This window comes from Argopecten irradians, chromosome 4 (assembly GCF_041381155.1).
Source record: "Argopecten irradians isolate NY chromosome 4, Ai_NY, whole genome shotgun sequence".
NCBI lineage: Eukaryota > Metazoa > Mollusca > Bivalvia > Pectinida > Pectinidae > Argopecten > Argopecten irradians.
Window position 1 is genome coordinate 30,678,393 of NC_091137.1, and position 15,864 is coordinate 30,694,256.

At 32.4% G+C, this 15,864-nt stretch overlaps 1 protein-coding gene across 2 annotated transcripts; it reads left to right on the plus strand.

Moving 5' to 3' along the window:
- Window positions 1-9,179: 9,179 nt before the first annotated feature.
- Window positions 9,180-12,416, plus strand: LOC138322465 (uncharacterized). 2 transcript variants are annotated; one of them, XM_069266492.1, is made up of 5 exons: window positions 9,180-9,263; window positions 10,372-10,486; window positions 10,858-11,103; window positions 11,433-11,545; window positions 12,325-12,416. In XM_069266492.1, exons 2-4 carry the CDS (start codon window positions 10,380-10,382, stop codon window positions 11,458-11,460), a joined length of 381 nt encoding a protein of 126 aa, XP_069122593.1. In that variant the 5' UTR covers window positions 9,180-9,263; window positions 10,372-10,379; the 3' UTR covers window positions 11,461-11,545; window positions 12,325-12,416. The 2 variants fall into 2 exon arrangements, with proteins under 2 accessions (XP_069122593.1, XP_069122592.1); XM_069266491.1 differs by having other exon boundaries at window positions 11,433-11,514.
- Window positions 12,417-15,864: the final 3,448 nt, after the last annotated feature.

The window sequence follows — 15,864 nt, forward strand, 5'->3', positions numbered from 1 at the left end:
CAATGGATAATAAATATAAATTATAATAATATCAATTTTTGTTTGTTTTTCATTATATATGAATTTGCTTCATAACACAACCCATCCTTCCTATCCTGAGAGGAAGTATAACCAACTGAAAATGGCCGAAAATACAGACTCTTATCATGACGTAGCGTTCCACAATAGAGACGCTGACGATACGTTTTGATTTACAGAAAATAATTATAAGGGGAAATCAATGAAAGTCTGTTCGTTTAACGCGTATTTTGCGTCTCATCAAGTTACACGTAGTCTGAAATAAATATTTAAGGCATCGGTTGTTTTTGTTGTAACTATTTTTTTTCAATTCAATTCCTATTATGGAAATATTTTTTTTTTGCAATAATTTTGTGAGCAATTATTTTTCATACCCCAAGAACGTTAAACATTACGATGACATCGAAAGCTCACAATACATATGTAATCATTTTGTTTTAACAAAATATGAATATAACTTTATGTATCTTATATATTGGACAAATGTACTGTAGAAGGTATTTAAGGAAGCTACCAGTTGCTCCACAGTAACTTCTTGCACATTTAAGCCCCAGCTAGTATATCATTCATTTGGTTGTGTCCTCAAGTGCATATATCTTCGTCCAAATCTTCAAGACTGGAGTCGTAAAGTAATAGATGCAGTAGATTTTGATTGGCGCTTACAGTATTTATGTTGGAATATTATCAGATAGGCCATTCGGTTGATGTGTACAGCACAACCGTGGCATTATTAACTAGCGACTTAGGCCGGTGGCGAAAATTGTTCAGGTCTCAGATATTTTCCGTAACTGCTTTGTGAATCTTTTATTCTTCCTAATAGTGTCAGAATAAAAATATACCTATATAAAAGGCTTTAAATATTGAAAAATTAATTTAAAATAAATTTCACGTTAAGAATTATTCACAATTCGTAAACGGAACAATAAAGTAAACAATTGTATATAACTCAACAATTTGCCGAAGAACGGCGGACGTCTGAGGTGATATGCAAATCACACGCGGTCGGATGACAAAATACACAAGATACTCAAACATAAATCACCAATTTCTTCCTTCTTAAAACTATTTATTGTGCAATAAATAACTAATTATTCTGCTCGCAAAGTTTGTGTTTTTCCTAAATGGTCAAATAACATGATACATTTATTGATCACAAAGACTATAATATATTGTCAAGAGAAATTTGCTTATAATTTATGTGGTAGGTTGAAGTATATTTTTAAAAGCAAAAGTTATATAAAATTACTATAATGACAGTTTGTCTTCGTAACAAGTACCAATCAACTGTATAATAATATTTACTTTTTAAGGACCTCTCAACTTTCAGAAAACGAAATTGTTGTCTAACTTTCATAAAATGTAAATGTTAAAAACGACGAATCGATTAATGGTTGATATGGGTAGTCAAAAAATTATCTCAAATTCACTACAATCCTGAACGATTTGATTAAATAAATAAATGTTATCTTTTCATAACATGGGTCGTTCATATTCTCCGGCCAGTCATCATAATTGTACGCCGGACGTGTTGTCTATCTACTTGTGTGAACAGGACGGCACACAGCGAAATGAATCTTTCCTCATAAAACGAAAGGGAACTTGGCATTTTCTTTTGGGGTTGTATCGTCATTCTTAGGCCATCGATATTTATATTTTCTCTATATTTTTGCTTGTTATTTAAAAACTTAATTTTTTGTAATCGGAAACGTAGTGGGCTGTTTTACTACTTTCTCATTTAAACATTTTTACCCTTTCGATATGAGGATTTTTACAAATGTCTTATATGACATTTTCTTGATAATTGTGACGAATTCATAGCGTACCCTTGAATGACTATATTAACTGGCATTCGACTTTATATGTGCTTTAATGTTAAACAGGACATATACAAAGGAGTTCCAAATTAGTTCGCTGCTGTGTTTCACATGCATTTATATGATCGAACAAAAGTTTTCTTAAATTTTGTTTCTCCTATCAAAAATCAGGAGCAGATGAACTAAGTAACGATTTTGCTTGACCAAAAGTCTTCTAGTTAGTTAAATTACTACTATGAAACACGATTTTTAACATCATTAAAAGTTCAAATAATAGGTATTGTACATGCTTTGTCAGCGGTTGGAGCATCTTTCATAAATGTTAAGAATAATTCTGGAACCTATGACTAAGCATTTTATATAGGCTTTTTTTTTGATCGTTAAATTACTATTTTCCATTAAAATAAACTAACTATAGTGGAATAAGCAAGAATCGACCTATTTTTAATTCATAATACAGTGCAATAATCGCAGTTTACTTTATTACTAAGTAACACTATTAACAAATACTGCACGAAAAATCGAAGGTCTGTCATTAGATGAGACATTCAAGAAAACACATACTACTTAAACTAACATTAATTAGTTTATTTCAAATCAAAATACGAAACATCACGCAAAATATTAGAAACGGGGCTTTTTGGTAGACATACATCGACGGTTTGGTCTCTCTTGCCGCGTTTAAAGCTGAAAATGAAAAAAAAGTATCAATTTCTTAAACAATATTTGTACTGTTCTTATTACGAGCACTCAATAACAGAAATGAGTGCATTTCCTTCTATACCTTTATTAAAGCATGGAAATGAAATCTCGACAATGAATACAATATAGAACACGCCACTGATTTTCATATCCGTAGGAAAACCGTTTTCGATGATAAATCCGACATCTCCAACGTTTTAATGGTGGTAAAATCTATGTAATGCTATTTTTTGAAATCAGAACCACTATTGTTACTGCGGAACGCTCAAAGTAACTTACACTCTACTACTACAAACGATTAGTGTTGGTGGGGTTATTTTTTATTTTTTTAACCCATCTATAGGTTACGATATGGTATGGCTAAGCGTGGAGCCAAAGCAGAAATCGAAGACAACACGGAAAATACAAAACGTACATCTTTAGAGGTAGAAATTATTGTAAAATGGAAAGAAATACTTCATATAGAAAAAGGCCAGGCCGCGTTGTTCACCGAAATGGTACAATAGTACACGAAATGATCTTAATTAAATAAGATTAATAAAAAAACCAACACCAATATATAAGTCTATTAAACCATACATCGTAGGTGGGCCTCTATTTAACCCTACATTAGGTGGCCTCTATTAATCCATACATTATGTGGCCTCTATTAAACAATACATTAGCTGGCCTTATTACCCATACCATTAGGTGGCCTCTATTCACCATTCATTAGGTGGACTCTTTTATCCATTAACCATTAGGTGGCCTCTATTAAAATTACATTAGGTGAGCCTTTTTTATTATGTCTTCGGAATGCATTGAGTAACAATATGTTTTTACTTTCACTTTCGTCTATTCCTTTTTTACGTTAAAAATAACGCTTTATCAACAAAAATGGACTTAGAACTGACACTTAGCAGCAGCTATTCAAGTTTTCGGTTTTTATAACTACTTACCGCCGGCCCAGAGCGACTCACATGTTGGTAACGCCGTACAGTCCATTTTGGTCCTAAACACGCGGTGGGGCACTTGGAGGAATATACGCGAACACCATAAGGCACGTTCAGCAGCCCAATCGTTTGAATAATCACTCCACCTCCTTTTCCATAGCCCTTGCCCGTACTCTTGCATCGCCGTTATAACTCCTGGTAACCTCGTATCCTTGGTAAACGACATACCTTGGTTGTAATCAGATTTGGCCTCTCGCCCATAGTTACCATTGCTAACTGTCTCCTCATGTATCCACCATCACATGTCAATCTATGAGGAACAATCCTAAGAGGATCGCCCCAGAGCGCGAATTGCTAGTAGAAGCAAAGGCAACTTGTGACCTAGAAGGGATGGACATATTTCAATATATATCATAACAAATGAATACCAAATGGACGAAATTTATGAACGACCTGATTTAAGAGAAAAAATTAGGAATTAAAAAAAATATGTGAAATTAAAATACCTTTTGAAAAATTGTCAGCAAAATGAAGTAGTTTTATTAAATACATTTGTTATTCCGATGGATCATCTGCCCTTAAAATCAAATAAAGGATAATTTTGTCACTATTAATTAAAAACATATACAAAACCCCAAATATTTATTCGTATAAAAAGGAAGAGCAACCATTCGCAACATAGTAAGAAAATGACAATAATAAGCAAAAGCAAGACTTTCAAATTGATTTGTGCATAATTATTCAGTCTGTGTATTTGAAAATGCATAAACACCCATTTCATTATCAGAATTAAAGAAATTCCTTCGTTTTGGTAAAACTATATCAAAACCTTATTACATATCATAACTACATATGCAAGAGAAAGGTATACACTTTACCACCCCTACGATACAGGACCCTCTTCGATGTGTGCAGGATCCCGTACCTGCTTCAGGGAGGCTGGTTTATATATCTGGACCGCAGAGGTCGAACGTTTTATCCCGATGACTATACAACCAACCCAAGTAAAGATTAGATTGTGAAGACAACTTCCTCCAAGTTTACCAATCTGCCCCAAGACGGCCATATGTTCCATCGCTCATCGTCTTTGGATCATCACATTTCGTCGTTATGGTTTATTCAACTCTTGACCTAATATGGGTTTCTGTCGGTGCGAACTAAGCGTGCGTGTTGAGGAGGCGGAGTTAAAATTCTATTTCAAGATTGATCAGTTCTTGGTTAATAGACGACAGAAACGACTTAGCAGTGTTTGGTTGAAAAACAAGGACGATGGTCTATATTTCTATATGAATTATGTAGATGATATTAAAATCATCCAAAGTCAGCGTCAAATTCAATACGTAATTCAATGCTGTATTGGTTAGCACCGAGCTCTCTCCTTTTTTTTGTAATTTACCTCATATTACAAAAAAAACAGAAATATTGGTTTACTCATAATTGTAAAACACTTCACTACACTAAGGATAATACTTTTTAAACAGATTAATCTCGTATTGTTACCCTCATTTATTTTTTTACAAAAATGAAAAAAATGCAAAACACAATTGTTTTGACACCTTCTCGTCACAGATCTCTTACACCGACCATACCGCCAGGCAACTTAAACGATTTTGTTTTTGTTTTTGCAAACACTTATTAATAAAGGTTATATAACTGATGACCATCAAAAACAGTAATGCAATTGCTTTCGTAATAAAAACAATTATACTGGCAAAGAATATTTAGCTTTCAATAAATCTTACCACAATTATACATTTAAATTTTATCTCGGTTTTTATAAATAGTCCCATCTGAAAGGAAAGACTATCGACCATCTGTTTAACTAATCAGGTGTTTAAAACAACAAAACCGTTTGCGCCCAAACAAGACTCATTGCGCTCTGTCCTACTAAATGGAATGAAGTACTGATTGCGCATTTTTCAAAGTAAAGTCAATGATTTAATTTTATTTGGTTAATAATGTAGTTGATTAGACATACATTTACATCTGTAAGCATTAAAATTGTCTCAAATGTTGAGTATTGGTTATGCTCTGCACGGCGCGTTGGGAACATTTTAAAAAAAAAAAACCCATGCTGATAAAATCAGAAATGTAAAAAAAAAATCATCAAAACTGCAGAAGAGTTATTTCAATGATTCTTGAATACACCATTTAAAAAACTGACGATTATTACAAACAATTGATGAACCGGTAAATTCAATTTTTATGGCATGCGAAAAATTTCAAAAATTCATGAAAATAAAATTATCTATTTCTTAAAAAGATACAACAATGTATTCATTACATATTGATATTTGTTCAAACATATTACTTTATATTTATACAAAAGCAATACCCTACAATAGGCTGGTCTTGATTGAAAGTAAGTCTTGGAATTCTTACAGACAAATGCATCTTCAACATATGCCGGCTTTGAAAAAAGCCACACGTGAAAGTAAGGTAGATTACTACATTGGTATCTTTACCTAGTAGTCAATATTAATCACTACATCAGTATTTAGTGCTGTTACGGATTAATACATTGGTATTTAGTCAGATTTCAATTACTGCATACGACTATTTAGTCAGTTAAATTTACTACATTAGTCATTTATTCAGGTGAGATTACTGCGCAATGATATCTAGAGTCAGTTAAATTACTACATATAGGATTTATTCAAGGTGGATTACTGCAATGATATTTAGTCAGTTACTACATTAGGAATTTATATCAGGATGGATTACTGCAATGATAAATTAGTCAGTTATTATTACTATATTAGTATTTTATTCAGGGTAGATTACTGCAATGAAAAAATAGTCAGTTAAATTACTACATTAGGATTTATTAGGCGGATTACTGCAATGATATTTAGTCAATTATATTACTACACATGGGGATTTATTCAGGTGAATATACTGCATACGATATTTAGTCAGTTATATTACTACAATAATGCGCAAACATAGAAATACACAATACTGTCTTACATAAGGCATACATGATTTTTAATGGTTTGGTTTGTTTACCTTTACGTTTCCTATTAACAGACAGGGTCATGTTAGGTTTACTGTGAGGAAAACCGGAGTACCTGGATAAAAACCACCAAACCAGCAGGTTCAAGAACATGACAACTGCCCCATATATGGAGATTCGAACTCGCGACTTAGATGTGAGGCCATGGATGCATCTTAATAGGTGGTAATATTTCAAGAACACTCGGTCATATTGCGCCTCTATTTTAACTTGGTGGATATGAACGGAAGTAAATCTTTTCCTTATAACTCTGACATGACGAGATTTATTGAATAAAAAAAAATCTAACCTTGTTATTTTACATGTTTATTTTATATTTAGGTGCCTTGTCATTGTAAATCCACTGTTTATCAATGGCTTTTTGATTATTAAAATTCATGTGTCCGTCATCATAACATTTATGGCTATGGAAAACCTCATGGTATTTTCACATGTAAAAAGTTACAAAAAACTGATTTTTTTCACATTTATAATTAATTGATTTACAAGACCTCTCTGATCCATTGTGATAAACATGTCAAAATGTAGTCAAATAAGATACTGAATTTAGCATGCAAGGTCTTATCGCCATTGTTTCCAATAAAAATATATAAGAATTATCTAATATTTTTTTCACTAATTGTCATCGTTTTACACAACAGCCGTTGTTATATGAAATATACATTATAAACAGTCTATATACAGCATTAAACTATATGCTTCCTATAACAGGCTATGGTCTATGATAGATGTCAGAGCTTTGCATGACAATCTTCATAATGCGCGCATAGCGCATTATGAGATGATTGTCTGCAAAGCACTTGACAACTATATAGACCATAGAAGGCATAGGAAGATTGTTCAATGCTTATATTTACATTATCAACTCATTTTGTGGTTTGTGTATGTTAACATTGTTTAAGCTATAGATCAGGAAAACCGTTTATCAACGATGATTTATTCCACAAGATGGCACAGCCATTTTGACGGTGATCAGTTGAAGTCACCACGTCAACATTAGGGGACGTCATAATGGGCCCCGTTTTGGGTGTCAGTTATATAGCCGTCTAAAACAATTTGCCTTTGTTAGTTTATATAGTAGAAGTGACATGTAAATGTAAATATTAACGCGTATATACTAGTTTCGGTGATTCGTACGATGGCCCATATCTCAGCCGACATGGCAACTGCTTTACTAAACTGTAGTTGTACACACATTTTGTGGTGATTGTCATGGCAACTGCTTTAGTAAAAAGCACTTGCCAACGGGTTTTGTCATTTTAAAACTCGTTTGGCAACTGCTTTACTAGAGTAACTGTTTTGTCATCCTTTACGCGTGGCCCATATCAGCCTTATTGGCGAGTGTCTGGCTTTTGAGACAATTAACATTCCACGCCGATATAAAGCCTAGTTTGATGCCGTACAGGTGTGCTGATTAAATGACCTTTGAAACCAAAACGATACTTTACGACACAAGACAAAGGCGATTAAAGTTATATACAAAATAACATAGCCATAGGTAGTAATAAGTTATTGTACGGTAATTAACGGTAAACTAATGTTGAGAGCCGGATGGGGAGAGGTTACAGTCCTAGGATAGGGAAAATTAAATAATAGCTAGATTATCTCTCCTTAGTTTGAAAATTATTCAGACATGTATACTTAGTAGAGACAAAAAAATCGAGCCAAATTTCAGTGATTTTTTCCAAATATCACGAGGGACTGGTTGCCAGTCTAGGAGGGAAGCTAATTTAATGAAGGCATTCAACTCACCTAAATCTCTCATTATATGCCCCTACCTAGGGAAAATCCATATTTTTACATAATACCTGATATTATTAAAGATGAATAAACATGAGTATGAAATTTTTATAATATATTGAGTTACTTCACTGAAAGCCTGTTTTCATTCAAACGTCAACATTAGCCACAGATTGCGTTACATACCTATGAATTTTACCAAGAAAAGTGTCGTAAAATATCGTTTTGGTTTCAAAGGTCATTTAATCAGTACACGTGTATAGCGTCAAACTAGGTTAGATATCGGCGTGGAATGTTTTAATTGTCTCAAAAGCCAGACACTCGCCAATACGGCTGATATGGGGCCACGCGTAAGGATGACAAAACAGTTACTCTAGTAAAGCAGTTGCCAAACTAGTAAAATGAACAAAACACGTTGGCAAGTGCTTTTTTACTAAGGCAGTTGCCATGACAATCACTACAAATGTGTGTACAACTACAGTTTAGTAAAGCAGTTGCAATGTCGGCTGATATGGGCCATCGTAGATTCGTTATTGTAATCAAATTTGCAAATGCATCCCCTTCTAGATAAAAGGGATCTCTATGACAATCGGGCATTTCATTTACATATTAAATGTGTTTGCATCGAGAAATAAAGTGGTTTAAAGTAAGCAAATGCATTTCACAATTAACATGGTTAAATTCTTTATTATTTGAAAAAATAAAAATTAAAAGCTGTCTTGTCAGAATTCTTAAATATAGATTAATGGTAACATTGAATTTTCGTATTTATTTGAAATAATACAAAACTATCTTCCCAGATTTTTTAGGTATATATTTTTATAACGCTGGCGCTCAAGGCTGGATAATTGAACTTGTCTCGCCCGAGTGATTGGTCAGAAATATGATGGATTAACACAGACCGGAATCGTTCTATATCAACATAACAGGAAACGGACTGACCCAGATGTCCAGCTCCCTCGGGGGCAGGCATATAAAAAGATGAGTCCAGGCCCGGACCAGAGTATCCTTTACTGAACCGGCTCCACCAAAGGATCACAGGTATTTAGATATTTACATAAATTGATTATAACTGTACTTGTATATGTTTTATACCACATAATTATAACTGTACTTAGATATTTATATAAAATAATTATAACTTTACATGTATATATAACATAAAACAATCATAACTGTACTTAGATATTCATATAAGAAATTATTAACTGTACTTGTATGTACATATGTATTTATATCAAATAATTATAACTGCACTTATATATCTATATATGATAATTATAAGTGTTGTTGTATATATTTGTTTAAAATAATTAAAACTGTACTTGTATATATTTATACATAACAATTATAATTGTACCTATATATTTATATATAAAATTCAAATGTACTTATAATGTATTATATGAAATAATAGTGATTGATTTTCTATGATATAACATAAATTATTTATTCACGAAAATCATTGATTATCTTACCATATATATACTTTTTCTTGATATATACATATGTATTCTTTTGAGCAACGATATAGAAAGATAGACTTGATAGATGATTTTAGTTTAAGTTTGTTATATAATTAAAATATGAAGTGGGAAAACTTTTTTTATTGCTATTCCAGTACGAAAAATGCTGAATAAAACCCACCGTAACATTATAAATATCATAACCCATGTTTTAGTCATTATTTTGGAAGAAATACCTTTTAAATTAAGCGAGTATTTTTGTGAATATATGAACAAAACCTAGGAGAGTGAAACAAATCATATGAATCAAGCACGAGTTCTGTCATTTCTGGTTTCTGGTGCTATTTCATAAAAGAAAAATAATTTTAATTGTAAGTTCAAATTTTTTGGGTCATTTTAATAAGTGCGTCAAAATGCGGTTTTAATTAAATATCGTTAACCATTATGAAAACATTATTACGCAAGAGATTGGTGGCAACACAATGCTTATCTTTTATGATATTTAAAAAATCAAGGGCTTTAGCATAGAAAAAAAAAAATAACAAAAACCATAACAAAACCGTTGTTTTTTTTATTATCATCATTGCAAGCGAAATGATATAATTTCATTGCTTTATATATCATATTGTTAAAATGAAGATAGGAATCGTTGAAACTTAAATGCAATGGGGTTTTTTCCACAGTATTCAAAATGAGGTTCGCTTGTGCGGTCCTGGCCTCACTGGCTTGCCTCTCAGTTGTGGTCAAGGGTGATGGATACGGGGGCGGCTCTTATTACTACCAACAACCGCAACAAATGTAAGCAACAAATTTTTCTCATTATATTTAATATAATTTCTTAATAGATTTAAGATCACTTTATGATATTTTCTTACTTAAATAATGTATATCGCATTATCATTTTAAGATATTTTCGCATTATCATTTTTAGATATTTTCCTACTATATTAACTATGATACTTTCTAATTATATTTAAGAACAAAAAACAAAGAACCATTTATCTAATTTTGCCTAATTACCAACACACAGCACATTTCATCAATCTAGCCCGTCTTTGAAAAAAAAATACACCGTAGTCTTACAATGATTTGTATTCTGCTCATAGGATGCAAATTTTGCAATAAATAACTAATTTATCAACCTAAATGCTTCTATGATTCTTTTCCAGGTACACAGGATACGGAAAAGTGGGGGCGTGTCTCCTTACTATAATTACGGATACAGCGGATACGGGAAAGGTGGCGGTAATGCGGGCTATAGTGGATATGGAGGTTATCCAACGCTGCTATATATCCTATAGCATCCCCAGAACCAAGGGATGTTCCGCTGGCAGCACTAGGACTCGCAAACGGCTACGGCGGAGGCGAATTATTTGGAGGTTCCGGCGATGGATCCATCTTACTCCTCATTACAGGTACGAAAGTACCTTGCTGGTAGATGTCTTTTGCGACATCAATATTTTCTGAGCGAAACTCACGTTGTTTTCTATGTAAATATGACGTCATACAACAGAAAATATATTCTTTAGAATAATGATGGTTACATAATTCTTTAAACAAATAAAATTAAGTCTTGATTTGTGATGAAAGATATGAACAATGCATGGAAAAAGATTACTCTCCATATGGAATATCCCAAACGGTTTCATTAATTTACAGAAAGTAAAAACGAAATTGAGATTTATGTAAATTATGGAACAACCGACATATACTTTAAACACGTTTACACTTTATTTTACTCCAGGAGCTGTATTGTTACTGGCGCTTTCTGACAAACAACAATACAGGCTAGACATAAACACAACGGCAGACATCACTGTACATAGGTAGGTTAGGATTCCAATCTCATCTAACCAGGTATGTATGCTAAAAAATCGCCATAACATCTTTAATAGATAGATAGGTTATGATTCCAATCAGACAACAATTACCAAGTATGTATGCTGCAATAACGGTTATATAATAACACAGAAAATAAGATGTTCACAATCATATTTTAGCGCAGCATTTCTTGTCCGAAATCGCTAAGATAAGACAACCGCCAAGATAAATACGTTTACAATAGAACACTTACAGAAACAGCTGATGTAGGGTAGTTGAATGAAATAGTAAAAGAGAAATGCTACTTTATATTCTTCGATAAAATACACTGCCCTCCAAAAGTTCTGTTATGTACATATGTTCGTTAAAATTTGTTGGTAATTTATTTCTGAGAAAACTCTCGAAAATCCAATTAATGAGTTGGAGAGGTTAAATAAGTTGATAAATACTATATACTGATGCCTGTATTAAAAATGTTCACATGTTTCTGTACTTTAGGTATATTTGTAAGACAAACACATGAAATAGAAATTTTGGAGAGCAGTGTATTTTTTGTGGTAATTACATACGAGTGATTCAAATTTACATATTAAATTATGTAATTCGTAATTTACAGTAGATGAAAAAAATATCCAAAACGTTACATTGCTTGTTCTCAATAAAAAGAGGGAGCTAACTCGTCAGCAATTCTAATACAATATTTAAGGTGTCACACTACCAAATAAACAGGTTACCTCCGATATCTGCATTATGTGGTGTATTGCTAAAAATGCTACGTTTATTGTATCTAATGTGTTGAATTTGTCATTTTTCAGGTTTTCGCGCAAGAGGTCAATCACGTCATTAACAGTTTATACCAAAAACCCCTGTATTTCTATCAATAAATTATTCTTCGTTGATAATAGCGCATTTGCGTTCTTCTTGTTTTCTTAATCTAATATTACATCTTCGTCCAACGCCTTTAACACATTCTACAAAACATACCGCCAACAACCGAGTCAATATTCCTTTTGTAATCTTCATAGACTCAATTTGAGTTCTTCTGGGTGGCGTCCTATGGCCATCGTTTTTCTTGTAAGTATTTGCATATTAGATAATACTTATCAAATATAGAAATTAAGAACCTTTGATTCGGTTTATATTATGTTATACTGTTATAGAGGGCTACACATCCACAGTTATTGTTTAATTTAACTATGACGGTAAGTATAACACTTAGTGGACCGCAACAATGGTCTTAATCGATAAATATATTATTCCTTATCTAAATAATTGATACTAAAATAATTAGATTTATTTATTAGTAATATCTAAGTAATATCTACGTGAATGAATGAATGAATTAATTAATTAATTAATCAATCAATCAATCAATCAATCAATCAATCAATCCATCGATCAATCAATGAATCAATGAATTAATAAATGAAATAGTGAGAGGTGTCAAAATGGAATAGAGAAAATTTAATATTACGAATAATTAACGGAATTCTTTTGATTGAATTTAAAAGATGTTCATTCAAAATTTAAGTAAAGTATTTTCTGTTTTATTTTCTCTTACCTATAATTATCAGTTTTCCTTTAACCATCCTGTTAACTTCAATCATACTGTGAAACATAGACTGTGTAAATTGTTACAATTGATAAATGATATGTTGTTTACAATTGGGCCCTAAATCCTTTTCTTATTGTTATTGATCGATGTCTATGGCATATGAATATGACCGCAAAAACTGAAAATAAAATTAAAATCCGTCTTACAATATAAATATCTATCAGAGTTATAAGATGGCACAAATCTTAATGCCGGTTGTCATGAAACAACTTGTAAGCAATGACTCCTAGTTCCCATGACAACGCTATAATATCATTTGTATATATTATTTGTATCGCCACCTCTGATTAGCTGGTGCAATAACAAGAGGAAAGTGTCCCGAAAAAAAATCAGAGAATTATGTATAATACATTTCTATGTTAGATACATGTATTTATAACACAAAAATCAGAGTGCATTCTCCTTCTTTGCGGTTTTTTCACATATAATTCACTCTGGTCTCTGTAAACCACATTGGCTTTTACGTATACTATATTTTGCGGCTCCACAATATTCGAGAATATATTAATTCAAGAAAAATAGCTATTAAGGACTTTTGTATTTTGAACGTTTCAGCGCGTCCGCAAAATTCGCAAAAAAGATGTATTTCGTGATAAATTAAGTGTTAACAAGAAAGACAAAACAAAACAATCAAGTTTTTTCATCATTATGAAATCAATTATGATGAATGATAATGGATGCTCAAAATAAGGAGTTTACCTTTCACAGAATTCCTATTTAGACTAAAAAATATTTTGGAAAAGTAACTATATTAAAGAGGAAAATATTTTCTAGATAATTCACCAAAGCTGATTTAACATTGTAATATCAAATGAACTCGACACCATTCATTCGAAATAATTTCAAAAATGTAAATCATCATCATGTCATCGTATCCTAAGCTAAAGAGTTAATATCTTTCAGAAAATAAAGCTGGAAACATTTAATTGAAACTCGAGAATTTTCATACTTTTTTGACTGACAAATAAAATGAAAAAGACAAATACTACATTTATATCACATCTTTTTAATTTATTAGTGACATAAAGGATTGTACTACTGCTTGAAATAATCGACAATGCAGTCAAACCTTACCTTAGCGACCACTTCTGTATGAAGACCACCTGCTTAATAGGACCACTTTTCCTAGGTAACAATCAATTTCAACACTAACTGACCTGTGTATAAAGGCCACCTGACTATGAAAATACATTTTCTTTGTGGTCTTTATAATTAGGCTTTACTGTTCTACTGATTAGTGTATATACTGTAAACCAACTTTTATTCGCGGCTACTCAATATCGCGACTTACGTTTCAAAACAAGTTCGTGAAGATTAACTTTCGCGGATCAGACTATGGTTCTACTTTCCTTATTTTCTCTTGACATAATAAAGTATATATAAGGTTTTGTGAAAAACAGACTATAGCCGTTTACCTGCGTTTGTATACGGTACATGTATCTCATTCGTAATAGGCCTAAGTGTTAATCCCTGTACAAACACGCACTGTACCACAGAATAGAAATCCCCATCACATACAAATAAACAATGGAATCTGCTAGTATTGGCGAAGGTCAGTATCCCTTGAGTTGTCTTCGGGTAAACAGGTCGGTATTAGTGTAGTTGAAACAAAATTAACATTTACTACATTTAGCTAAAGAGGATACCATAACTCAAAATTCTGAGACTTGAGATCGAATTTGCCTCCTAACCGAAACGAAACGAATGCACCGATAATGATTTCCGCCTGGCGTGTCATGGCGGCCGACACAAACACCATCTCATGCGGATGGTAGCGTTCTGGGATTAGTTTTAATAAACTGTGAATTGTTCATTTAGTTTGAACATATATATTTTACTTCAGATCAAATTTGATCATCTTAAAACTAACAAAGCATTTTTGAACTATACCGCCATACAAATGTATAGATAATAATTCGCGGATATTAAAAGCCCACTACCTTTCCGAAACGGCGTTTAATTTTTAAAATGGGAATGCAAAACGAGATTGATAATTTTGTAGAGTCGCAAAAGTTATTAATTTACCGTTAATACTACACGTATCATCACCTTCTGAACAATTTAATTAAAAAATGAAAAGTTAATTTTCATAACGCAGGTCGTCTTATATATGTTTCCCGCCGTCGTCCTAAATACCGCGCGGTAGTTGACTATCACTGCGTCAGACGGCAAAACAGCGAAATGACTCTCCACAGTTATCATATATTACGCAGAAAATATTGCATATGTTTGGTGTTGTAAACTTCATCTTAGGTCATCGGTATATATTTTCTGATGTTATTAATGTTTTTGAGAAACCTTTATGTTTCGCTCCGCAAAGGTAGTGGGCCTTTAACTTTCGCGATTTTTAGTCGATCGCGAAAGTAAATCGCACGCGATTAAAAGTTGGTTTACACTAGTAGAGTAAAGGATAGACAGTAACCTCCATCATTAACTCACTTTATAGGTGATTTTTGTTTGGTGGTACCAATGTAATATGTTGAGTTATGAAAGGGCAACCAAAATGACCAATATAGTAGCAAAGTCTTAAATGATATGATGTATGTAACAACAAAATCAGGAAAAACGAACATTCATTTTCAAAGAATAAAATAACTTTTATCTTTTTTAAGCCATGAAAATATGTCGGATATTCTTGTCAACCCCATTACGTTTTTTAATATAAATAACCGTCAGTTTATTTCGCTAGTAAGACTTTTTTACTTCATCATGTAGGCATCACTGAAATTTATTTGAAATG